General features: G+C 41.9%; 1 protein-coding gene across 2 annotated transcripts in view; it reads right to left on the reverse strand.

Moving 5' to 3' along the window:
* Nucleotides 1-27,424, reverse strand: part of LOC120739368 (nuclear receptor ROR-alpha A-like) — a 165,516-nt gene that overhangs the window by 20,222 nt on the left and 117,870 nt on the right. Inside the window, exon 2 of one of the 2 annotated variants that reach the window (XM_040041127.1) lies at nt 27,287-27,319. In XM_040041127.1, the coding sequence (XP_039897061.1) occupies nt 27,287-27,319 (33 nt within the window). Of the gene's footprint in view, nt 1-18,100; nt 19,064-27,286; nt 27,320-27,424 lie in introns of those variants that run through there. The other variant, XM_040041133.1, reaches the window with a different exon arrangement.

A 27,424-nucleotide genomic window follows, 5' to 3' on the forward strand; every position in this document is an offset into this window, starting at 1 on the left:
ACATTTGTTAGTTCCTTCCAGTCACACACACGCACACACGACACCCAGCTTGTATGGCGTGACTTCACTCTGCTCCCTCTCTTTACACCTGTATGGCGCTGCAGTCTCTCGCCCCTCCCTTACAGAATGACTGGCCACCTGACCCAGTGAATGAAGGGCTGCAAGATCGCTGCTGAACCCAGTCGACCACAGCGGGACTCAGATTAGGAAAATCTCCAACAACCCTCCTAAGCAGAAGCCACTCAGAGGACAAGTGGGGTTTGGACAGTTTGGTCATTTCCACGGAAAAACAAAACAAAACAACAAAACAAAGACTCCATGCAAATACTTAAAATGCAAATGACACATTTTAATTTGTTAGTAGAAGAGTTTAAATGTATTTAAAATGATTTTATAATCTGCACGAGTGTGTATTCATTGATAAATGAGATTTATATCCTTTGTAAACCCAGCATGTATATGCAGGTTTTTCAATTTAAGCAATATAGAACAGAAAGCAGCACAGAAAGAATGTTACAGTGGTTATTTTTTAAAACCATTTTTACGTTAATGAAGTCCTACCATTAATTATTGCTTCAATCTTTATGAGTCGACTACGCACCACAGACCTTTAGCCTGGCAGCGATTACTGAGAGGGACTAGAAAGACAGAGCATATTTCTCCCACACTGCCTTCCTGTTAAATCCAGAATTCAAAATCCTGCTCCTCACATACAAGGTCTTAAATAATCAGGCCCCATCTTATCTTAATGACCTTGTAGTACCATATCACCCTATTAGAGCACTTCGCTCTCGCTCTGCAGGCCTACTTGTTCTTCCTAGAGTATTTAAAAGTAGAATGGGAGGCAGAGCTTTCAGTTTTCAGGCCCCTCTTCTGTGGAACCAGATTCCAGTTTGGATAAAGACTTTCCTTTTTGGTAAAGCATATCATTCAGCTTATAGATCAGGTGACCCTGAATCCTCCCTTAATTATGGTACAATAGGCCCAGGCTTCTGGGGGATTCCCATGATGCATTGAGCCTTCCTTTTTCACTGACCATGTGTTTCTACACCACTCTGTAATTAATTAAGAATTATTATTAATCCCTGGTTGTCCTCTGCAGCATGTCTTTTTGTCCCTCCCCTCAATACACAACTGGTCGTGGCAGATGGCCCCGCCCCGCCCCTCCCTGAGCCTGGTTCTGCTGCAGGTTTCTTCTTGTTAAAAGGAAGTTTTTCCTTCCCACCGTCACCAAAATCCTTACTCACAGGGAGTTGTCTAATTTTGGGGGTTTCCCTATATTAGAGTAAGGTCTTTACAATATTAAGCGCCTTGAGGTGACTGTTGTTTTTGCTTTGGCGCTACATAAATCAAATTGATTACAGGCCAAATAAACAATGTGGTTAGGTTTGGGTTGATGCAGGTGGAATTGAAGGCTGACAGAGACAACAACTTCATTGCCCATCTAATGGTATTAAAACAGGGGTGAAACTTAATGTGTTCACACACATGTCATATTTCCTTTACTGTACTGCTAAGTCCACAGAGGTTTTGTCTTTCTACAGACCTGGAAAGTGCTGGAAAGTTCTCAGTTATGTATTAAGACAACTTTTATGAGCAGCATTCATCCTTCATCATCTTTATACAAATCAAATCCAGCACAAACACAATCAGTGTGGTAAGGTCGCCACAGAAAGGGACAATCTCAAAACCCACAGTTCAATGGATGGGCTTACCACCCATTGATCACACCCGATCACCAGCTTCAGCTCAGAGTGCATACAGCTGTCAGCGCTCCCCCGAACAGTACACCAACCACATGATTCTTAGAAGCCCAAAGTTAGAAGTTAGCGCTTCTCAAGTCCTTGGAAATGCACAGGAAGCCCTCAAACCAGATGTTATATGTGGTAAACTCAGCAGCTCATAAAGTAGTGGTTAGCGTGAGCAGACGCATCAGTGGAGTGTGAACAAGATGTTACTCTGTGACCACACGACACTGCAAGCTGTTTGTACTTTTTAAGTGTTTAAAGTCCATCGAGACACTTTTGTAAAAAAACAAAAACAAACACTTGTCATGTGACTCGCTGGTTTTAATAACTGAACTTAGCTACGTTTAGTCAGAGAGAGCTAACTCTACAGGAGGTATGATGTGCTTTCAAATATACAATACATTTAGAAAACACATAACTCGAAGCACATAACAGGCTGGACCAGTGATCCTGATGAATATTCAGTCTGAATCACGGCTGAGCTAATTAATCATTTCCATCTTCACTTTTTCTAGATTAACACCACTCTGTCCATACAGCTGGGATTAGAGGCAAGTAGGACAAATTAAAAGCTAATTATTATAATGCTATGCAGAAGGGTTGTTTTTTTTAACTTGCAGTACTGATTAAATGTTTAAAACATGTGGCAGCATTGCTAATAGCAAAATTAAATAAAGCACTGATAATATTTACAGGGTCAAATTTCACAGGTAAAGGTTTTATAACAGATGTAACTCGCAATGCTGGGAAATATCATTGAGGGGAGGGCTACATGGGGATAGAAAAGGGCCAAACAGACCTGAAAGGGTATCACAACAGGTTACAGAAAACTCTCAGGAAGAGATAGTTGGACCGAATGTGGCACATCTGCATTTTCTGAGCCTCGGCTAAGGTTAAGCCTCGCAGTGTTCTACCTTATGTTCACATAGGAGACACTCATCCACATAAAAGTGTCTCCTATTCACACTGTGACTAGTTACCAGATACATGCTGCACAACTAATTTGGCTAACACTGCTCTTCGTTATTATTTGAGAAAGCGACTGTTCGCTTATACTACCTATTTTTGCTTAATATCAACACCATTGATAATATCAATTATCTGCCATGATCATGTTAGCTGGCAAACTATGTTTGGCAAGCTAGCGAAGTCAGTTACACACTGAATGAATCAGAGCTTAATGGTGGCACCATTATATCTGAGTTACAATAAATGAGTAACAGGTAATGTAAGGGGTCAAAATGTGCCAAAATGTGACAACAGCTTAATGAAAAACCACCTGCATTACAAATGATGAACAAATGATGACTTGGACTGCAAAAATAACTGTCCACGAACATGTGCTCAAGGCTTTTTATTCAAGTCTACGTGATTTTTTTTCTTTAAGCCGAGTTCTACAAACAACTCAATTCAATTCAATTTTATTTATATAGCGCCAAATCACAACAACAGTCGCCTCAAGGCGCTATATATTATACAGTAGATCGTACAATAATAAATACAGAGAAAAACACAACAATCACATGACCCCCTATAAGCAAGCACTTTGGCGACAGTGGGAAGGAAAAACTCCCAGGCTAAGGGAGGGGCGGGGCCATCTGCTGCGACCGGTTGGGGTGAGAGAAGGAAGACAGGATAAAGACATGCTGTGGAAGAGAGACAGAGGTTAATAACAGATATGATTCAATGCAGAGAGGTCTATTAACACATAGTGACTGAGAAAGGTGACTGGAAAGGAAAAACTCAATGCATCATGGGAATCCCCGGCAGCCTACACCTATTACAGCATAACTAAGGGAGGATTCAGGGTCACCTGGTCCAGCCCTAACTATATGCTTTAGTAAAAAGGAAAGTTTGAAGCCTAATCTTAAAAGTAGAGATAGTGTCTGTTAGGGGTGGGCGGTATAAACAATATAAATTTGGCCAACTGTAGAGATTTTGACAATACCGTGATAGCGCATGTTGATGGTGTCATCAAGCTGCGCCTGTTTTGGTCGAAAGCATTGCAGCAGCTGCAAACAACATCATCTGCAAATTATGCCGGGCGACAGTAATAGCAAAGAGACGAAGCACTTTTGGAAGATGGGGAAAGCCGAAAACTGTGCTTCCTCCACTTCCGTACCATTGATTCATTAATGCTGAATTCTCTTGCAGCTGCTCTATTCCCATGTTGTTGCAGTATACTAATGACTAACCTCGTATTGTGGATGGATTATCTCAGTTGTTCTCCTGACTGAAGTTTGGTCCGTTTACAGCATCCTGCCATGCAATTGCATTTGTCCCTAACCACCAGAAACCCTCACGTTAACTTTTATCGAGTGGAAAAAGGTTGGCGGCCATCCTTCAGCTTCACTGTGCTAATGATATGCTAACGTAGCTGTTTTTCTAGCAATCACGTAGCACATCATTATATACCAGCTAGCTCAACTTCAGTAACCCTACAAACGTCACTGCTGTTTAGTTTTCAATCTTCATTTATGTTGGAAGTGATAGCAGAGCTGTACGTTTTCATTTTTTCAGAAATCTCTCAGTCAGAACATGCTACATCATGTTTAGGTGGAAACTAGTGAGCTAACTTCCTGCTAACTTCTAACTCTGTTACATTTAATAAATTCTGTTTTCATGGATGCCTGGATGTTAAACTGAATTGTTACACCTGGTAAAGCAGCAACACTGATCATTTTATTAAAGATGAAAGAATTTAGACAGTTTGTAACTCTCAGTGATGCCGCAGTGTTCGTTTGGGACCTGAAAAGGACAGAGTTTTGGACCCAGATTACTGCGCGAGGCTCCTTGCTACGGCAGCCGTAATGCTCCGGCAATTCATCAAGCGGTGCGGCTTCGTAGCTTAGCAAAGTCAGACTAAAACATTTTTGACAGATTTCTGCGCCCGTGTACTACATAAAATCAGTTCGAGGTCAGTGAGCACAACCAGAATTCACAGAAGGCGCATTGTCGATTATTGAGAAAATTAAAGGAATTTAAGTGTGCCTTATAGTGTGTAAAATACGTTATAGAGAAGAAAAGAATATATCGTGATATATATCGTTACCGTACATGCTTCAAATTATACCGTGATATGGACTTTTAGGCCATATCGCCTAGCCCTAGTGTCTGTCTCCTGAATCCAAACTGGAAGCTGGTTCCACAGAAGAGGGGCCTGAAAACTGAAGGCTCTCCCTCCCATTCTACTTTTAAATAGTCTAGGAACGACAAGTAAGCCTACAGTGCAAGAGCTAAGTGCTCTAATAGGGTGATATGGTACTACAAGGTCATTGAGATAAGATGGGGCCTGATTATTTAAGACCTTGTATGTGAGGAGCAGGATTTTGAATTCTGAATTTAACAGGGAGCCAATGAAGGGAAGCCAATACAGGAGAAATTTGCTCTCTCTTTCTAGTCCCTGTCAGGACTCTTGCTGCAGCATTTTGGATTAACTGAAGGCTTTTCAGGGAGTTTTTAGGACATCCTGATAATAATGAATTACAGTAGTCCAGCCTGGAAGTAATAAATGCATGAACTAGTTTTTCAGCGTCACTCTGAGACAGGATATTTCTAATTTTAGAGATGTTGCGCAAACTGAAGAAAGCAGTCTTACATATTTGTGTAATATGTGCGTTGAAGGACATGTCCTGGTCAAAAATGACTCCAAGGTTCCTCACAGCGTTACTGGAGGCCAAGGTAATGCCATCCAGAGTAAGAATCTGCTTAGATACCATATTTCTAAGATTTTCAGGGCCGAGTACAATAACCTCAGTTTGATCTGAATCAAGAAGCAGAAAGTTAGCGACCATCCAGGTCTTTATGTCTTTAAGACATTCCTGCAGTTTAACTAATTGGTGTGTGTTATCTGGCTTCATGGATAGATAGAGCTGGGTGTCATCAGCATAGCAGTTAAAATGTATGCTATGCCTTCTAATGATACTGCCTAAGGGAAGCATGTATAATGTAAACAGAATTGGTCCTAGCACTGAACCCTGTGGAACTCCATAATTAACCTCAGTGTGTGAATAACACTCTCCATTTACATGCACAAATTGGAGATATTATGGTCGACAGTATCGAATGCTGCACTGAGGTCTAGCAGGACAAGCACAGAGATGAGTCCACTGTCAAAGGCCATAAGAAGATCATTTATAACCTTCACTAAAGCTGTTTCTGTGCTGTGATGAGCTCTGAAACTGACTGAAACTCTTCAAATAAACCATTCCTCTGCAGATGATCTGTTAGCTGTGTGACAATTACTCTTTCAAAGATTTTTGATATGAAAGGAAGGTTGGAGATTGGCCTATAATTAGCTAAGACTGCTGGGTCTAGAGATGCTTTTTAAGTAAAGGTTTAACTACAGCCAGCTTGAAGGCCTGTGGTACATAGCCGATTATTAGAGATCATATTTAAGATTGAAGCATTAATTAATGGCAGGACTTCTTTGAGCAGTTTCTTTGAACTGTTTGGAGGAAGTAAGTATTGAAGTTAACTCAGAAAGATCAATTGGAGAAAAAGAGTCTAAATGAATATCAATGGTACTGAAAGTAGCTGTAGATAATATTACATCTGTGGGATGATTATGAGTCCTTTTTTCTCTAATGATTAAAATTTTATTTGTGAAGAAGTTCATGAAGTCATTACTAGTTAACGCTAAAGGGATGGTTGGCTCAACAGAGCTCTGACTGTTTGTCAGCCTGGCTACAGAGCTGAAGAGAAACCTGGGGTTGTTCTTATTTTCTTCAATCAGTGATGAATAGTAAGATGTTCTGGCTTTGCGGAGGGCTTTCTTATAAAGCAACAAACTATTTCTCCAGGCTAAATGATGATCTTCTAAATTCGTGACACGCCATTTCCTCTCCAGCTTACGAGTTATCTGCTTTAGGGTACGTGTTTGAGAATTATAGCACGGAGTCAGGTACTTCTGATTTGAGGCCTTAGTTTTCACCGGAGCTACAGTATCCAGAGTTGTACGTAGTGAGGAGGTAAAATTATTAACAAGATGATCAACCTCTGTTGGAGTAGTGTTCAGGTAGCTGCTCTGCTCTATGTTGGTACAGGGCATTGAAGATGATAACAGTGGGTGGATTACATTCTTAAACTTAGTTACAGCGCTTTCAGAAAGACATCTACTGTGATAAAGTCTACTCTCCACCGCTGTGTAATCAATTATTGTAAATGTAAATGTTATCAGGAAATAATCAGACAGGAGAGGGTTTTCAGGAAACACTGTTAAATGTTCAGTTTCTATGCCATATGTTAAAACAAGATCTAGAGTGTGATTAAAGTGGTGGGTGGGTTCTTTTACATTTTGAGAGAAACCAATTGAGTCTAATAACAGATTAAATGCCATGTTGAGGCTGTCATTTTTGGCATCTAGATGGATGTTAAAATCACCCACAATAATTATTTTATCTGAGCTGAGAACTAAATCAGATAAAAAGTCTGAGAAATCAGAAACTCTGTGTAAGGCCCAGGTGGACGATAGATGATAACAAGTAAGACTGGTTTCTGAGTTTCACAGCTGGGGTGGACAAGGCTAAGCATCAGGCTTTCAAATGAATTAAAAGTCTGTCTGGGTCTTTGGTTGATTAATAGGCTGGTGTGAAAAATTGCTGCCACACCGCCCCTTCTGCCTGTGCTTCGAGACTTCTGGTAGTTAGAATGACTCGGGGGTGTTGATTCATTTAAACTAACATAATCATCCTGCTGCAACCAGGTTTCTGTAAGGCAGAGTAAATCAATTTGTTGATCAATTATTAAGTCATGTAATAACAGAGACTTGGAGGAGAGAGACCTAATATTTAATAATCCACATTTCACTGTTTTACTCTTTGGTTCAGATGTGGATACTGTATTGTTCTTTCTTTGTGATTGTTTATGTTTAAGTTGTTTGTTGCTGGTTTTTAGTTTGTTTTTTGTCTGTTTGGGAGCTGACACAGTCTCCATGGAGATGGGTTTTGGGCGGGGGGGGGGGTAACAGGAGGAGAGAAGCTGCAGAGAGGTGTGTAAGATGACAACTCTGCTTCCTGGTCCCAACTCTGGATAGTCATATTTTGGGGGGTTTAATAAATTTGTCCATATTTCTAGAAATGAGAGCTGCTCCATCCAAAGTGGGATGGATGCCGTCTCTCCTAACAAGACCAGGTTTCCTCCAGAAGGTTTGCCAATTATCTATGAAGCCCAAATCGTTTCTTGGACACCACTCAGACAGCCAGCAATTTAAGGAGAACATGCGGCTAAACATGTCACTCCTGGTCTGATTGGGGAGGGGACCAGAGAACACTACAGGAAGACAATTGACTATGGTTGCCGGTGTCTCTAGCTTCACATGTCTGAGAACAGAATCACCAATTACCAGAGTTTGACCCCCGGCGGGTGTGTCGCCGAGTGGGGAAAAACGATTAGACACATGAACAGGTTGGTCGTGTACCTGGGGCTTCTGTTTAAAACTATGCTTCCTCCTCACCGTCACCCAGCCGCCCTCTTTCCCCAGCTGCTTGGGGTCTGCCAGGGAACAGCTAGCGGGGCCTAGGCCCTATTCGGCTGCACCAGCTACAGGGGCCTGGCTAGCTAGGGGTGAATGAAGGGTGCGAAGCCGAGTCCCCAATTCAGTAATCCTGGCCTCTAGAGCTGCAAAAATGCTACATTTGTTACAAGTATCATTACTGCTAAAGGAGGCCGAGGAGTAACTAAACATCTGACACAATGAGCAGGAAAGTGCAGGAGGGACAGGTGAAGAGGCCATGCTGCTAGCGAGTCGGCTATGAGCTAAGCTAAGCTAGCGAAACAGTAAAGACACAGTGAGTGAATACTTTGGCTATAAGTTAGGTAGTGAGTACATAGAAAGTGGGCTTCGGATGAAGCACGTGAAGATTATACTATGAAAAAAAGAAGGTATCTAAAAGTTTTTAATTAAATTGCCAAGCAGATAAGCTACTCAAAAACACCACTGTGTTTGAGCAGGAACAGGACATTCAGTAAAACAAACAGCTGAATAGCATTTCTTCATAAATACAGTACTTGGACTTCCAAAATCAAAACAAGACAGAAACATGACTTTTCTGGTTTCTCCTGTTTTGAGGTGACGACAGATCAGTATAATCGTCTCATGCACTCAAATTCATTTCAAAGAGTACACAAACACCACATGAACTTGCCCAAACACATCTGTGTCAACAGCACTGGTCATATTCATGCTTGCTGACATGAAACCATAGTCAGGCAGATTTAGATCTGAATAACACAGTCAGTTCTGACTTCTTCCATTATTAGGAAAACATGGCTACCACTTTAAACATCATGGATCCCAGATTTCATCACCCATCAACACAATCCTAATCCTTGATCATCATCCCATTGGAAGATTGTTTAGAAATGGACAAATGTTGGTCTCTCAATTCATTTGTTGCTGTTGCAAGTGTTAGGAGTCAGACCTCGTCCTCCTCCTTCCACCTTTCTGACAACATTTCACCATTTTATTTTGGTGAAATGTTGTCAGAAATATCTACTCACTTAGACTGCACTAAGGATGACAGAGACCATGAACACTGTTTTATCTGCGAGGAGCAGAGAAGATGAAAGGTAGAAAAAGGGTGAAGCAGAAGCTGAGCTCTCTCTGAGGGAGCTTCATACACAGGTCTAACTCTGTACTGCTTAAACCGATTCACAAACAGAGGCTTCGCCACATGCTCTTGACGGTTGACGGGTGTTTTCACAGCAGAAGCTTGAGCAGACGCTGACAAACATTAAAGCTTTGTGAAAGTTTATGGCTGCATCTATGACAGCTGATGAGTCATTAAAACAATTTCCTCCGAGGGTTACTGATGTAAAGAGTGAGAAGAAGAAGGTGGGGGTGGCACGTTGTCACAGCTTACTTATCAAAACCAAAGGTCAACTTAAGCTGCAGGGTAAAAATCAATATCATGATAATTATCACTCCTTAATTTTATTTAAACCCCAGGTCACATAAAGGCTATTTCATTCTAATCATTCTGGGATTTATTTCCACCAACTGCTATTATTACCATTTGTTACATTTTCTTGCTCTTTTTTTACATCATTACAATGTCAGACCATCAAAATTTCACAGAACCCAAGATGATGCTTTTTCATTGCTTAGCCCTGGACCTATATACGATCAGTTTACAGCAATTTAATTTAAAAAGTAAAAACAGAAAAAAGCAGAAAATGATCATGTTGGAGGTGCTGAAAGACTGAAATTAGCAGCTTTTCCTCACTAAATGGCCAAAGTGAAGGTGATGTAAGCTCTTCTACAGTTGTGTACTTTAATATTCCCACATTAATCCATGTGTCTAATCTTCTAATGAACTACGACGGCATATGAAGCTCAATGATGGAAGGAAAAACTTTGATACTGAAGTTTCAAAGTTGTGAGAAAAACGTGGCACATTTGTAATGGATAACTCGGAAAACAGTGTTTTTTGGTTAAGGAAACTCATCACTTTGGGCATCAGGTTTGCTATGCACCATGCCAACATTGACCTAATTAAATTATGCTTTTGAATTGGGTTTAGCAACAAAGAAATGTTTGTGATTTTAGCTGAGAATCATCATATTATCATAAGCATGCAGACTTTGCAGAGATGCTGCTCTGACCTGGGTCTATCCAAAAGAAAAGAGCAGACAAGAACAACAGCACAATGAACAGATGCAAGGATATCACTGGTTACACCTTTGAGCTATTCGAATGGGACTTGTGGTACCGCAGGACACAATCTGACTGATTATTAAAGCAACTGATCCCCACAGTGTGGAGACTCAAAGAGGTCAACATCTTAGGCAACAGCACTAAAGTTCCATATGCTATTTGGCAGATGGACTCTTAGGATAAACCTTATGGTATAGGGATTCCTGGATGCATTGATGATTTTCTGTTGTTGGATGGAGGCATCAAAAACAAATAATGATGCCAAGGTTGTTGCTGACTCTTATATTTAAAGCGTTGTGCTTGGGTTGTTGTACAGAGAAGTTTTTTTTTCCACATATCTGCCACTTTAACATAAAACATTTTGACCCTTATTTTTTCCTACCTTCAGTGGCCCTAACATGTACCCAGCACTGTTCTTCATATTATACATTTTGCACGATCTTCTACATATTTTTAAGTTACTTGATGAATAACTTGCTTGCATCGGTGGTTTTTAATATAACATAGTAAAAAGACCACTTGGAACAAGGATAAACTTGCGTACCACTCAACATATGAATTTCCACTACTTAAAGACCAATTATGATGTCATCTTCATCATTTTCAATCCAGTCCTTTTATCTCAACAATAAGAGCAATTTTTATTTGCTAAGCTACCAAAGCACAAAAACTCATGTCCACCGATCAGGTGATCACTGAAAGGTGAAGTAAATAACACTGATCGTCTCGTCATGGTGGCACTTCTAGAGAGCAAGTGAACATTTGGTCCTCAAAGTTGATGTGTAGAATCACCAAAAACAGGCAGGCGTAAGGACTTGAGCGCCTTCAACAGGGGCCAAATATTAATGGCTAGATGAGTCGGTCAGAGCATTTCCGAAGATGCCGCTCTGGTGGGGTGTTCCTGGTCCGCAGTGGTCAGGATCTATCTAAAGTCATCAGAGAAAGGAACAATGGTGAACCAGAGTCATAAGCGGCCAAAGCTCACTGATGTGCATCACAGATTATTACGTATGGCGCTGCGTAGCAACAAACAAAGCAGGATGCTCACGCTGACCCTGTGGACTACCAAACGAGCCAACAATGGGCATCTGAGCATCAGAACCATGGACTAGTGGAGTCCATGGTTTGATGGGTCAGAGCTGTTAATAGCAGCAAAAGGGGGACCAAACACAGCATTAGGCAGGTGTTCATAATGATCTGCTTGCTGGGTGTAATTCAAGAGATGAACCCATGTTGTGCCTACACATAGGAAATAATCATGCAAAATACATTAAAATGCATCTTTAGGCACTTTCAGGTTGTCAAAAAAACCAATTTGTTGACATTTCTTTAGTTGAATCTATGAAAAAGAAAATGCTAAAGGCAAAAATACAATAGTACTTATTATTCCAGACCACAGACTAATTCCAGATGTTTGACTTTTCCAACAGCCTGATCAAAGAAAAGTTGGTCAGGTGGTTATGTATCCCTGTCCCCGTGTCAGGGCTAGACGAGTGGTGATTAGTGATAATAATTCTAATTGAGGGATAATGAATAATGTTGGCATCTCTTTTTCTCATTGAAAAATTAATCCTGATTTGGACACTGAAGGCTTTCAGCTCAGTCCTAGTTATCTTCATCTCCCACATGTGGACTTGGGTGGATGACCCAGGTAAACTAACAGTAATATGAGTGTACATGGACGGAACTTTTAGGGTAACTTCTTTGTATTTGTTATTCATCTGAGACAAACACACTACGGACAACTGATTTACTCACCTTTCCTTCAAAAGGTTGGTCACTGCTAAGGAGCCAGCCCCAGACCTTTCCAGACTTTGTCTTTCCCTCACCAGCTGTCTCATAGGCCAGGCTGTTATTGTGACGCTGATCCAAGATGTGGAACATGTCCCTAAAATAGGTTTCAGCACTTTGAGTCTGGGTGGCCACAGCTCAGGAAGCAGAGCAGGTCATCTACTAATGGGAGGGTTGGTGGTTGTTTGACCCCTTGCTTCTCCAGTCTGCATGCCTAAATATCCTTGGGCAAGTTCAAAATAAGATTTTTTTTTTTCGGATTTGTGTCAGCTTTCCGGTGCAGATCCCTCCCATTGCTCATTATGCTGTTGAGCATATCATAGGACACTTTTCTCAGCTGGCCTTTGGCTGATATATGAAGTTAAAAATTCTGTCCTCTGTGATTTAGCTTGCAAAACTGAATCACTGTATTAAGTGAGTGACAGATGAAACGCTGCTGCTGCCAGCGTGAGTTTAGTCCTCAGTCCACCACACTGCAAAGGCCATGCTCACTCCCAGGAGGACCCAAGATCTCGCCTCAACTGCTCTTGCTCAGATGTTGCTAACAGGCTCCGTTCTATAATCTCCTCGTCCAGCTTCCAAATTTTCAGAGTCGATGTAAAAACGGCAGACATATGGTGCCACACATGGAGCACCAACACGCCCATTCAGGCTGTGAGCAGATGAAGCAGCAGCTTGTTCATCAGCCACAGTTGGTGGTTCGATTAGTCACCTCTCTAGCAGGTCGGCACACTAATCGCCAAACCGTGAGTCTCTGCTTCACCTCCACATGCGTAACCATCCATATTTCTGTTTCAAAGACCTCACTGCTGATTTGGACTGCACTGGTTCATACAGGGGGCTTAAATGAACCGACAGAAGCCACATTTCTGCACGTGAGAAGCCACAATGACCCAGTGTCTGCCACTGTCATGCAGACGCAATGAAGAAAAAAGATATTTAACCTTTTTTTGAAAACAAAGAAAAGGGAACCATGTGAAATAATGCCCAAATAACTAAAAACATGGAAGAATTTTAACAATGGGGGGAAAACATACAAAAATGAATGATTAAAATGAAGAGTTTAGTAATAAATAAACATGAAAGAAGATTTCACTTTTCTTTATTTTTTTCATTATCTTTTTGTCTTTTTCCCCACACCTCCTGCCTTTTTTTGTTTCACTCTAACGCTGCACTGCTTTTTTACTTTATTTATCAGTACACAACAAATATCTTACTTTCACTTTGAACCAGGAATCCAGATGAACTTCCAGAGGTTTCCCTCGGGATGCTGCATTTGCTTACTGTACAGATACCACAGTACTGTGTAATTAGCAAGATAGCAGCACTAAGTGAAGGCTAATGAGCAAGAAATAATATCACAAGAGCCACTGCTGTTTACTCCAAAAATGCTAAAGCCTGAGCAAAACAAATCCCTAATGGATAAATTATCAGAAACTGAGCTCTAAAGAAAGAAAAAAAAAAAAAAAAAAAAAAAAAAAAAAAATAGCGTCTCTCAGACACTGGATCAAAGCAGCGGGAGAGAGGAGGGCCGAGCAGACGCCGCTCAGCCTCAGAAATGTGTCAAGGTTTGTTTGGTGGTTAATAAAAGGGCCTCCTTCTTTGTCTTCTGTTGAAATGCATGCGTGGTTTTACATTCTGCTTTACTGAGGAATTATTTTCATGTTTATTTTTACAAAACATGTTTTGTTTTTGTGTGGCGTTTTATCATTTACTGTGACCAACTTAGTTGTTTGGGGGGGAAAAGCTGCTACTAAATGCAGAGTGTAAAATCCAGGCCAGACTTGGATCCATCAGAAAGCTGGATGAACCCATTTGTGTCTTAAGAAAAAAAAAAAAAAAAAAAAAAAAAAAAAAAAACTTCCTACAGGAAATATAAAACAGGCAGCTGCCATTTATATACAAGGCCAAACTGTAATGGACAGTAACTTATGGTTACTTATGATTATTGCACTCCTGAAAAACTACAGTCCTATATTCTGCTAGAGGCAGTGATTCATACAGCGCAGAGCAGAGTTCCTGGTCAGTTGCAGCATGCTGATTTATAAATGACAGCTGACAGAGTTTGATATGCCAACAGATATTTCCTAAAAGACTATCATGTGCTCATGGATAACTCCTGGATATCTGTATGGTTCAGATAGCCAGCGCTGTCCTGTAGGTATTTTAATAGTTACTGTATCCTGCACATGTTGGGAGATATTTATAAACACAAATGAATGCAGAGACAGTTTGAGTGTGCAGCACATGCGGCAGAGTCATGCAGTGCATTCACAAAATGTTGCTAACGAGTTTGTGTAAAACGTTGCTGGTTCAGAAACAATGATGTCATCAGCTCCATGTAATTTCATCTGATGTGCACTTGGAGCTACGGCTGCTGAATTAATGGAACTGAACTGAAATTTCCATTCTGGCTTCCAACAGAAAAAGATGACTGAAAACAAAAAGGCCTTTGGCCAACAAGATCTATCAAGAGGAACTAAAAGCCATTAAAAGTCTTCTGTTCTGGATCACGAAGGGTCTGTCACCTTGTTCGCAGCTCTAAATCACTCCCTGCGTGCGTACAGCGCGGGTTTCCTGAGATGTGTAGCCTGAGCCGCGTACAGGCCACAATTGGACCTGCTGACATCAGCAGTGTAGGATACACAACACCGGGGAACCACGGTTATTCTCACACAGCCCTTTTCTGCTAGTACTCGGTCTCAGTCTCGGTCATTTTCCATTACAATTGAGTCCCACCTTATGTGCATCAGACACATGTTGTTTTTTTCAATTATCGCCATCATTGTTTTTCAAAAATGGTGGTTTTGATTTTCTTGAAGGAGTTGCTCTCACAACTCACAGTGACATCAGTGACTAGCCAATCGGTGGCATGCAGTCTGTTGCGATCATGGTTTTCCAAGCGCATGGAACTCCGGCGAGTAGGTTCTTAAAAAGGAACCGGCACCAGGTACTACCACTTAATGGAAAACCCTAAAAACTGACTCGAGTCGAGCAACGCCGAGCCGAGTGGGCACTAGTGGGAAAGGGCTTAGAGTCACATCGAGCTCCAAATACCAGACAGCACTTTGTTATTTTATATCATAATTTATATTTGAAGTTCAAGGAAATCAACATGCGGATCCATCCACTGGAGCCCTTTTGTGAAATCAGCAAGCCCAAGCATCTTCTTTTTTTTCTCTCTTTTTTCGATTTTTTTTTTTAAAAAAATCGCTGAGATTAGAATTATTGTGCAGAATTTTAAGGCAAGGCAAGGCAAGTTTATTTGTATAGCACAATTCTACAACAAGGTGATTCAAAGTGCTTTACAGAGACATTAGAAACAAAAACAAATAAAAAGCATGATTTAAAATTATCTGGCTTATGCTTTGCTTTCTGCCATAATCGACAATATTTCTAAACTGTTTCAAATATTCATACTTTTTTCTGTCTTTTCTGTTTATGTAAACAACTGCGCGCACTTTTTGATCACAATGTCACCAGTGATGTCACCACGCTCCCCCTCCCCCTAAGAAACAGTTAAATAATCTCCTGGCTGTTGTAATCCTCTGACATAACAGGCTGGCTAAATGCCTCCTGCAGTGTTTTCTCACAGATTGGGAATCTGGAACAGACAGCATTAAACCACAGACACACACACACTTTGCAATTATCAAGAAAATACAAATCAACTTGAACAGCTGTAAAGTTTCTTACTAAAGGAGAAGCACCTGAGTGTTGGCTAAATGAATGATGAGCTAAATGTAAGCATGTGTTTCAAATCGTTCATGAAACAAAGAAAAATGACGGTTTTGAATCTGCTGGGCAGACTAAAGCACTGACAGTTTGAACTCAATTAAACAATCGTGTCTTTATGACTTATTGCAGACACATTAAACATGACAGTCTGGCCTCGTATCAGAAGCGCCGACGCATCACAGTGACATCAACAGCTGGATTTAAAAATTTAGCTTGAAGCTAAACTCTAGATGAACTCTACAGATAGAGGCTTTTTAAAAGATTATGAAAGACCTGAGTTTGCACTTCCAGTTCAACAACCCTTCAGGGAATTTACCCCACAAATCTCCTTACAAAGGGCAGTGCACTTCTAGGTCTCGCTCTCAGTGGGGAAGAAGTGATCAGCCAGACCTCCGGTGTTTGTATTTGATGGGAAAACTTTTACCACAGTAAAAGTGCTGAAGCCTGTGGCAAGATATTTCACTCTGCATTCAGAAGACCAAAGTAATTTACAAAGTGCACTTCATTTTTGATTCACTGAGACCCGAAACACACAGAGCAAGGGAGCTGAAGGTCCATTTCCCATAAACCTCTATACACCCAAAAGTGCAACCACAGGGTTTGCCCTTCCAGTAACCAGAATGCAGGTTTAAGGCACTTCATTTTTATACGGTGTGTAATGTCAACATATAAGCATTGTTGCATCTCTACACAAGAAATAAAGCAAAGACCTAAAAGGGAAAAAACCCAAACCACAGTTTTGATAAATTATATTAAATTAGATGACTGACTGCTACAAATGCAACAAAAACAACCCTGTAATATGTCAAATGAGACCGGAGCGTGCCACACGTCTGTGATCATGTGATCAACCCCAGGGCAGATCATTGTTTTGAGACCTTATTGCTAACTCACTCACTCTCTCTCTCTCTCACGCATCTCCACACACACACACACACACACACACACACACAGAAACTGAAAAATAATATCTTATAGCAATAGTCAATAACACCAACAGCATTTTTCCAGCTTCTGATCAGTACCATGGACAACAACTGCAGTCAGAGGTCGGGCGAATGGACACATTTAACATAAGTTTATGCTACAAGCTCACAATGAATCGACTACTCAGCTACAGATTGAGCCTTGCTATTGTAACCTGAAGACAAGTGTAAAGTCTGTAAGCATAGAACAAATGACAGAATCCCATGAACCACAGGTCCTCACAGGCTGAGTGGACAGGGGATTGTACCAAACAAGCACACTCATTCATAGAGTTACTCATTCAATAACTGTTTCCACTGGACTAATTTCTACATAAATCAACCACACACACAAGTCCACACATACATACATACATACGACTGCATATTTTCAACATATAAGTCAGAACAGCCTTTCAGTTCTTGACAAAAACACAAAGGAAATACAAGCAGTGGATTTCCCAGCATGCTCATCAGCCGTCCAAATGTTTCAGAATGTATACTGCATACATAAACTTGGGCTTTGGTCATGAGACAGAGCCACAAATGTAGTGGAGCTTTTTAACTCTGTCCCATTTTTATCTAACAGAGGAGAACGTGCACATCCAGCAAGTCTAAGTTGGGGGGGGGGTTTATGCGCGACTGCCCAGGAACACACCGTCTTGTAGTCCGCCCCTGCCCACACCTCGATTTTCTTTTCCATTTCGATGTGAAGCAAAGAGCTCCACACACAAAAGCACATGACGAAACTTGGAGCAATGCCACAAGCTTTAAAAAAAGAAATAGTTAATCCTCGTCCCCGCAACTTTCATTTACACGGAGCGCATCTCAAGACCATATCGTCAACTTTCACAGACACCCCGTCTGCTGTCCGCCTCATCCTCCACCTCCCATACTTTAAAGTCCCACTAACTTGACTCACATTTCCCAAAATAGCATTTCCACGATCAGTGAGGGTGTCCTGTTTCTGCGCTCCAACAGTTATCAGACACAACAACACATGTAGAGTAGCGCTGACAGCTCGGTGAGGATGAGCGCACACAAACCAGGGAAACCGTACAAAACAAAAAGCAGAGTGGAGCTTCTCCGTGGACCAACAATCATGTTGAAGCGCTGAAAGAAAACTCTAAACCCAAAGTAAAATGACACACACACACACACACACACACACACACACACACACACACACCTTTTACACTCACCTTTCATGGCAGTAATGACAAAATACATAGTTATAATCCAGGCTCGTGGAGAAAACAGTAACACAGCTCCCTGTGTGAGACCAGCGGCAGCTCTATCAGCACTGTCATCCTCCGGCTGCTCGGCACAGCATGAGGATACATGTGACTGCAACGTCATCGTTCTGCCCCGCCCCATCACTTACCTGCACCTCTTATTGACACAGCTGTCAGCCAATGAGAGGACACTTTTAAAACACCGTGAGCATACAATCTCAAAATTATATAAAACCCAACACAAAAATATGAACCACTGATGAGAAGGAACACAGAATGACACCAAAGAAACACAAAGTACCACAAAGGGACACAAAATCAACAAAATGACCAATCTGCAACATTAATGTCAGTCAACTTTTGGTGTTGTTCTTACATCATCACCATGATGTTTGTCCAGGATCAACATTGCAACTGACCAATCACATTGTATAAGCAGTTAGCATTAGCCAAGAAGTTAGCTAATGCTATGAAAAACTATTACTAGCAAAAGAACATGAGTAACCTAAATTTGGTTAATAGCAAACCTAACTTGATAATACCTAATAATAATTTTTTTAAACCCTGAAATGCTGAGCACTTGTTCCAGAAGAGAGTTTTACATAAACAAAGACATTTTTTTTCTCCTTCTTCCACATTCCAAAGATATGGCATCGCAACAAGGTGAGAGGCCAGTTGCAATGTTTATCCTGGACAAACATTATGATGACGCATGAACAACACCAGCACAGGAATATCAGGTAGACGGTAGTCAGGCAGCCTAGTAGTGCTGTACCACCGGTGAGGTGCTGATCCAGCAAAGAAAAAATAAAATCTCAAGAAGAGATGCTTTTAAATGCCTCCAGTCATACTTTTAGAACAGTTTTTATTTGACCTTACCAGTTATTCGCTGGTAAAGTAATGGCATTATGGTGCTGATCAATATTATAATTATAATGTTGCAACCAAAGTCAACGATTCCAAAATTTGTTGCAGTACAAACATGCTTGTTAATGCTATACAGTTGGACATTTAAACAGGAGAGTGTATGGAAACAAACACTCGAGAAACACTCTGAAGAAGGAAGTATTCTACATATTCTACACTGACTGTATTTTTAAGTCATTTTTGGTGTTGCATCATTCCCCTCCTCTCCACCTCACACGCACACAAACCAGCATGAACACAAAATGACTACAAAATGCAGCAGAGTCTCTTACACATAAATTAAATAAAATAAAAATAAGAACATTTTTTGGTTTCTTTTATTTATAGTTATGTATTTTCCTCCATTTGGCTTCCTGGTGAGGCAGAAGGTTTCATTTAGACGGGAAGTTTATCAGATCTCTTAAAAGCAACAGCTAAAATGAAATGGGGTTCCTCTTTCCTCTCAAACAGCCTCAACTCTAACTGAGACGTTGGAAAGTTTTCTTTGAGATGTCAACATAACCGTGGTGCATCATTTCTACCGATTTGTCAGCTGCAGATTAATGCTGCCAGTTTCACTTTTTACCACATGCCAAAGATGTTTGACTGGTTCTCTCTGTGACAATAAGTTATTAAACAGGCTTTCTCATTATTGTGCTATCTTTGCATTTTGGTCATTATAGCAGTGAGATGGCACTGCTATCTTTAGGTCAAATTGAAGAAAACAACATTCTTCACTATCACTGTGCCCCATAATTTAAAAAGAAAAAAAAAACCTGTCATGTCGCAGGTCAATTAGTTCAGATAGTTTTTGGTAATGAAACCCTGGCATGAGATCTGCAGCGGTGCAGACACAGATACATCACAAAGAGACAAATGAGATGCACAATAATGCCTAAAAATAGCAAGATTATGTCGAATAAAAACAAAACAACACCCAATCACAGTTTTGCATTTGAAACAGACAGACATAAAAAAAATGACTTAATTGTTCACAACCACATGAAAAATGACATAATAGAGACAGGAAATAACACAAAGAAAAAAGATAAAAATAAAATAAAGAAATGACAATAAAGGCACAAAAGCCCTGAAAGTGATTAGCAGAAAAAATGGTGGAGTTCATGTTCAGTTGGAGTTGGATTTAGAGTTGTATTGCTGCACTGAAAAAAAAAAAAAAAAAAAACACTTTTCCCTTTCAGGAGAGACGCAGAGGAATGTGACAAAGAAAAAAAGCACACAGTCGTGTGGTGTCGTGCTGCCGCCCTCCATCGCTGTGGTTGACAAAACAAACAGTTCAAAGAAACAAGAGGTAGGAGAGACATGAAAAGGAAGGAAGAGAGCACAATGCAAAGACAGACAGAACGAACAGCAAAAACTAAGCAAAGAGGAAGATAACAGAGGACGACGCAGCAAGAAACCGCTGAGAGACGCAGTTTCAGCAGAAATCTGTCAGCCAGTTACATCCAGGCCTCCAGCAGCACGAGTCTAAAGATATCCACCAAACCCGGGTTTGGAGTGCAGAGAACAAAGGACTAGCACGTCTTATATGGCAAAAACTGGTTCATAGATTACACACACGTTCACAATAAAACTGACATGAATGTTGAGATTTTCTTAATTAAGTTATTGCTAGTGCTGCCTCACATTCACAAGATTTTCAGAAAATTTGATCTCCTGAGATTCAAACATTATGTTCTCAATTTCAAAATCTTAGGAGGTCTCTTAAGTTATCATGTTCACAGGTTTTCAGAAAACTAAAACCTCTGACCATCAAGTCTTCTAAATATCTTGTAAATCCTCGGATAGGTTAGAATCAGTTTTTCCTACGTCGTCTCAATCTCCAGTGATCATGTTCCCAAATATTGGCGTCCATGCTGCTCGTCCACTCGCCAGGGTGACGGCAAACCCATGTCAAGCACTTTAATGCCAAAGCAACAGGTTTGGATATAACCCTACAGAGATGTCGGGAACAGTTACAAACATTAACAGAGTACACAGTCTGATGCCAAGCAAGGAGATAAAGGGACAAGGAAAACAGTGTAAAAGATCTGTTTTTCCCGTCGCATAAATATAGAAATGGAGTTTCTGAAATGCATCACCCTTGTCAAAGTTTATTATTATTATTTTATTGTTATTATTAAAGGCTTGTTCAGATAATCAGATGCAGAATTGTCAAAATGAAGAACCTATTACTCCAATTAACTGTTATGAAAGGTCCACCTTCCCTTTTAGCTTTGGATAACCACCAACAGTTTTCATCTTTATGGAGAAAAATTCATACTACAGCCAGATAATGAGCCAAAACAAACCTCAAAGGTCTGAGAACTACTTGAAGACCAAAGACGACCAAGGAGTCCTGCTAGTCATAAACTTTCATACACAGTTACCTAACTTCAACACCACTGAACATTTAAGGGGATACTAGGGGGGAAAAAAGCCAAGCCTTTGAAGATATCACAAATAAGCTCTTTTGAACATTTTCAGGCAATGGATGGATTGTGTATCCAAAATTCTGCTCAGCACTTTTTTTCAAATAAGTTCTTAAAGTCTTTAAAAGGAAGATTATTAAATTAAGCAACACAAGTTAAAAACCCAGAGTCCATATGAGAAACATACAAAACCAAACTAAGCAGAAGAGGATGAACTCAGATACATACACTGTTAGCATGGGAGGAAAAACAGATGAATGGCCATCAGACAATGGGAGAAACATACCTATTGACACACCCAGGGCACACTGTCCACAAATGAAAGCAATGAGGGAGGGACAGGCAATCACAAAGGAGGGAAAACAGACACCAATGGAGACAAGACAAAGGTGGAAACCATCACGAGAGGAACCCATGAGCAAAGACATTTACCAAACCAAAACAGGACATGGAAATAATTACTAAGACATAGACTAGACCAAAAATGGACCACCAAAGACTACAATCTGGTCCGGTGGACAGCTCTGGAAAATATGAAGGACCTACCTTCATACTTCTACATATGATGAAAAACTGGCATCCCAGTGCCAGAAAAGTTTGCTATTGCATATTGCAGAGAAGGGATAGTAGAGCAGTAAACTTGCAACCCGGTGCCAGTAATGTTTGTTTTTTTGCAAATAATAGATAGGATAGGTTGTAGAGAAGCTGGCAACCCGGTTCCAGAAAGGTTTGCTGCTACATTTTGATAATGAAACAGAGAAGAGGTGGTGGCATCCCAGTGGTTGAAAAACTTGCTTCTGCATTTTGTGAACAAGGGATAGCGAAGACAGCACCTGGCATCCCAGTGCCAAAAGTGTTGGTTCTGCACTTTGTGAAGCAGGCATTGAAAACAGCAAAACTGCCATCCCAGCGATAGAAAGGTTTGCTTCTCCACTTTGGCGAAGCAGGGATAGAAAACAGAAAAACTGGCTTCCTAGTGCCTATCCAAGATAAACAGCAATGGAGGGGCAGCAGAGCATGAAAGTAGTGACTGGTTTCCAGCAGCGCATGAAATTGTGGTAGGGGGCGGCTGCATGGAACAGTGATGGGATGCTTCTTTTTCTGTTACCAGAGCTTGTCTATGCTACCTGGCGCTGGTGGGTGGGTCAAGCTGCAAGGCGCACAGCAGCTGCTGTTGGAAGTTTTATATTTGCTTCTGGTCAACTGACTTTTAGATATGCGAGTGTTAAGAAGCTACAAAGTTAGAAAAACAGCCTCTCTCTTTTAGGACACATTGTAACCGAGCTACAGTCCAGTCTGGATCCTCAACAGAAGAATACTTTTACGAGACCTTCCCGGAACATAGGAACGGCATGCTGTCTGAGTCAGCGTTGACATGTGTCGGCTTTTTGGGTAAAAGTCACTTTATATCTGGATGGAGTGAAGAGAGGAGTTCTGATGTACGGAAAGATGGATGTAGCCGACCGGATTGCCGAGCGGTGAGAAAAAGTGCTATGAGGTTCCCAACGATGACCGGTGGAGTTTGGTCTCTCTGAAGCACCTGACATGTTGTTCAGAGAGTTTTGGTTTCTTGGATTGCCTGAAAGTGTCAGGGCTCTGTGTGTGGGCAGGTGGAGATGTGGATCCAAGTGCAGGACTCTCAGACGGAAATATAACTGAAAACCACAGCTTTATTGCTGGCACCAACAAAACAGAAACCAAACATGAAAACACTAACTGGAACACACAGGCAGGATCTGAGGGTACGACACGACACTGAGCACAGGGCTAATATACACAGGGTGGTAATCAGCGAATGGGCAACAGGAGGGAGACACAGCTGGGAGAGATCAGGGTTAACGAGACAGGGGGAACCAAGCTGCACACACTAACATAAGACAAAGACTTTCACAATAAAACAGGAAACATGAATTGCTAAACAAGCATGCAGACTTTACACTTCGAGACAGACAGAATGACACATGGAACCAGAACTAAACTAAACGTGAGATATAACTGAGAACAAATCCTTAAGCACAGATAAACAGAAACAAGAAACTAATATATAATAATAATAATCATCATCACTATGAGAATAAGAAAACAATCCATGAAGCAGAATTAAACCGAAATATAATAAACTCAAAATACTGGGTCCAACGGACCCAGAACCGTGACAGTACCCCCCCTCCGAGGGCTGGCTCCCGACAGCCCCAAACAAAAAAAAAAAAAAAAAAAAAAAAAAAAAAAAAAAAAAAAAAAAAGTGAACAAAACAAAGCACCAGGCCAGGGCGGGCGGAGGGGGTCCAGGACGGAGGGACAGAAACCAAGCAAAAAAACAAGGAGCAAGAGTCCACGAAAAGTTCAGGGGACCGACTGCACACGGCAACGGCGGGCAAACAGTTCTGGAGGCCGACTGTGCACACGGCAACGGTGGCGACGGGCAAACAGTTCTGGAGGCCGACCACTTGGAAGGCAGTGGTGGCCACTGAGCAGGTCCGGAGGCCAGCCGCGATGCTTTGCGGAGGCCGTCCCCGAAGGCCATGACGCCACCTTAGAGGCCCGGAAAACGGCCGGCAGAGGCGAGGCGAAACGGGTCGAGCTGGCTCTGACGGTGGCGTGGCAACCGCAGGACCAGACGAGGCAGGACCAGGCGTGGATGAAGGGACGGCTGCGGAACCTGACGGCTGCAGGCAATGATGCTGCAGGCGATGATGTAAAAGTCGCGGGGGATGATTCAGCAGGTGACGGCTGAACCGATTTCCCCGGACCATCAGCAGATGTGAGGATGTGCTGGCTGGGTCCTCCAAGACCCTCAGTTAACGAGGCGCGATGCTGGACGGGCCCCTCGGACCCTCCAGCTGGAGCAGATGCAGGACCAGAGGCAATTGGGACCCCTGGCTGAGGGTGAAGATGAGTGGCTGACTTAGCAGATGACAACGCTAATGATTCCTCCACTAACTGAACTAGTGACTGGGTTATGGACTGTAACAAAGCTTGGAGAAAGTCTGATTGTGGTAGAGCCTGAGCTATGGATAGCGGGGGTGAAGACTGAGCTATGGGTGACTGAACTTGAGATGAAAGTGATGGTGGTGGAGTTGGTGACTGGGCTACAGGCGGCTGCTGAGCAGGAAACACAGGGCACTGAACTGAAGGCGGCTGCTGATCGGCTAACTGGGCTGCCTGTTCAGACATAATCCCAGACTCCTGCTGGGACCGTGAATGCTGGCGGCGCATCCGCCACTTCCCTGTAGAAATGGGATCAGGGCAGACAAAAGGTGACTTGGAGAAATTCTGCTGTGGCTGCTCCTGCTGTGGTGTGAAAATGATGACTGCTCCAGTCCGTACCACAGGAGAGAATGGAAGTGTGGTTGGATGATGATGGCGAGGGTTGCATTTCTTCGTTAAAGGTGGATCGAACGACTTGGCAATGAACCTTGGCAAAACATACTGCTGACGTCGAGAGCACCAAGTGGCGAGGGCCTCCAGGAGAGCAGCTAAATCCTCCTTCCCTGGGCCGCCCATGCCAAACAGTTCAAAACAAAAACTGGCCCTCAGAGCTGTTACTATTGTTCTTAATCCGTTAATGTCCAGAAAGGTTATGGTGAAGGTAGGGGAAGACAAGAAGCTGTCTAGAAACACTACCTCTGGAAGCCTCTTGTAGTTATCCACAGCGTGAATTATGCGCCAGCAATAATCCCACAGCTGTGCGAGGTACTTTCTCTCTGAGGCAAAAGGCGAGTCCGCTGGATCCATCTTGTGGTCGCGTCGTTCTGTCAGGGCTCTGTGTGCGGGAAGGTGGAGATGTGGATCCAAGCGCAGGACTCTCAGACGGAAATATAACTGAAAACCACAGCTTTATTGCTGGCACCAACAAAACAGAAACCAAACATGAAAACACTAACTGGAACACACAGGCAGGATCTGAGGGTACGACACAACACTGAGCACAGGAAAACACAGGGCTAATATACACAGGGTGGTAATCAGCGAATGGGCAACAGGAGGGAGACACAGCTGGGAGAGATCAGGGTTAATGAGACGGGGGGAACCAAGCTGTACACACTAACATAAGACAAAGACTTTCACAATAAAACAGGAAACATGAATTGCTAAACAAGCACGCAGACTTTACACTGAGAGACAGACAGACAGAGAATGACACATGGAACCTGAACTAAACTAAACGTGAGATATAACTGAGAACAAATCCTTAAGCACGGATAAACAGAAACAAGAAACTAATAATAATCATCATCACTACGAGAATAAGAAAACAATCCATGAAGTAGAATTAAACCGAAATATAATAAACTCAAAATACTGGGTCCAATGGACCCAGAACCGTGACAGAAAGAGAATCCAATGAAATAAAGATAGAGAACCGGTAGGGGCATGTATAGAGGTTTGGTCCCTCTCCTAAAATTCAGATAAATTATCTCCAATATGTTCATAGGGATACATTGTTGAGTTAAACTTCATTTCCACTGACAGAAAGGGGAGTTCCACAGTTGCATGTTGAAATATCCATGAGCGAGATGCTCCATCTATAAATGGGTAAATGTGGCTTGTAACGTAGAAGTGCTGTAGGCACTCAGTGGTGAAAAGTACCACAACAGTCCGTTCCATCTAATCATTCAGCTAAGACCAATCTTCAATCTCCTACTGAATATCAGTGCCTGAGGAAACTATTTTGTATAGCACTCTGATCATTGTAGGATTTCCCTTTTTCAAGCACTAAGCACTTACACAGTTCAAAATAACAACCTGAACCTATGAGTAAGTCTCACAAAGCACCTAGCCTTAGGTCATAGCTTATAGGAACTTTACAAAATGCCTCCAGTTGACCTGCAGTAATATCCCCTCTAACACAGCAGTGTGGTGTTTAAGTGTCTCTCCTCCTCTCATGTTGTCTCAGCAAATCTGTGCAGTGACAGAGAACCTCCCTCATAAAATAAAGCTAAAGATATATTTACAGGGCACCTCACCCACCATCCCACTCAGCTTCATAAAACAAATCCCGACTGAGCTGTGGAGCATCAGTGAAAACGATTAAGCTTCCTGAAAACAGCCATGCTGAGTAAATATCAAAGTGCTGTAGGCGAGAGTGTCTCCTGCCAGCAGAGAGAGGAAACTGAGGTGCAGCAGGAGTTTCATTCTTCCTCCAAATTGGCAGAACACGGGGATGATTTATGCTTGGAAAAGCCGCTCAGCCGATGTCGGAGCTCTCCACCTCCCCTCATCAGGCCCAGTCAGTAGATTCACAGCAGCATGTTAGGAGCTGTTTGGGCAGCGCCTGGAGGATCAGCGTTCCTCCCTCCAACAGTCCCACGCACAGACGACTGCAGGAGGATCTCACATTCATTATCCAGCCTTATCAGCTCTAATGAGAGAGACTCCACTCTAGCAGAAGTCCCCTGTCACACATTTGTCCTCATCTATCCTTCACTCTCACAGTGCTTGCATGTTTTACAGTAAAAACTGCTTATAATGTTGGGGGGAAAACACGTTCAGTGTTCCACAGTGAATGGAAACTTCATTAAAAACTCATCGAGTGAATCGACTTAGACCACCTACCCTCAGAATCTTAGTTCAGGGGACAGCGGCCAGATTGCAAACAAAGGAAATCTATTCATGCAAAAATTTTGATAGTCTTTTGGCCCTCATGCTTTGGATTTAGTTTTACATTTGCTGTCTTGTTCTTACTGATTAGTCTCACCTATTCTTCAACACTCTCCAGTGTGCCTAAATATGAGGAGCATTCATGTTATTAATACAACTTCTATATAAAACAGTTTTACCAACCAATACACAGTGATGCAAAAACAGAACTCACATGAGTGTGTCTTCTTCACAGCTGCCGACAAACCTGAAAGACACAACAGAGATAAAGTGTTGCTTTTCCCCTTTTTTCAAATGAACAGATGCAGATTTTCCAATCTCATGTTTTTGTCTCTGGTGGTTTTTGCATTGG

Source organism: Simochromis diagramma, unplaced genomic scaffold, assembly GCF_900408965.1.
Source record: "Simochromis diagramma unplaced genomic scaffold, fSimDia1.1 OVJJ01000321.1, whole genome shotgun sequence".
In the NCBI taxonomy this organism is placed as follows: Eukaryota; Metazoa; Chordata; class Actinopteri; order Cichliformes; family Cichlidae; genus Simochromis; species Simochromis diagramma.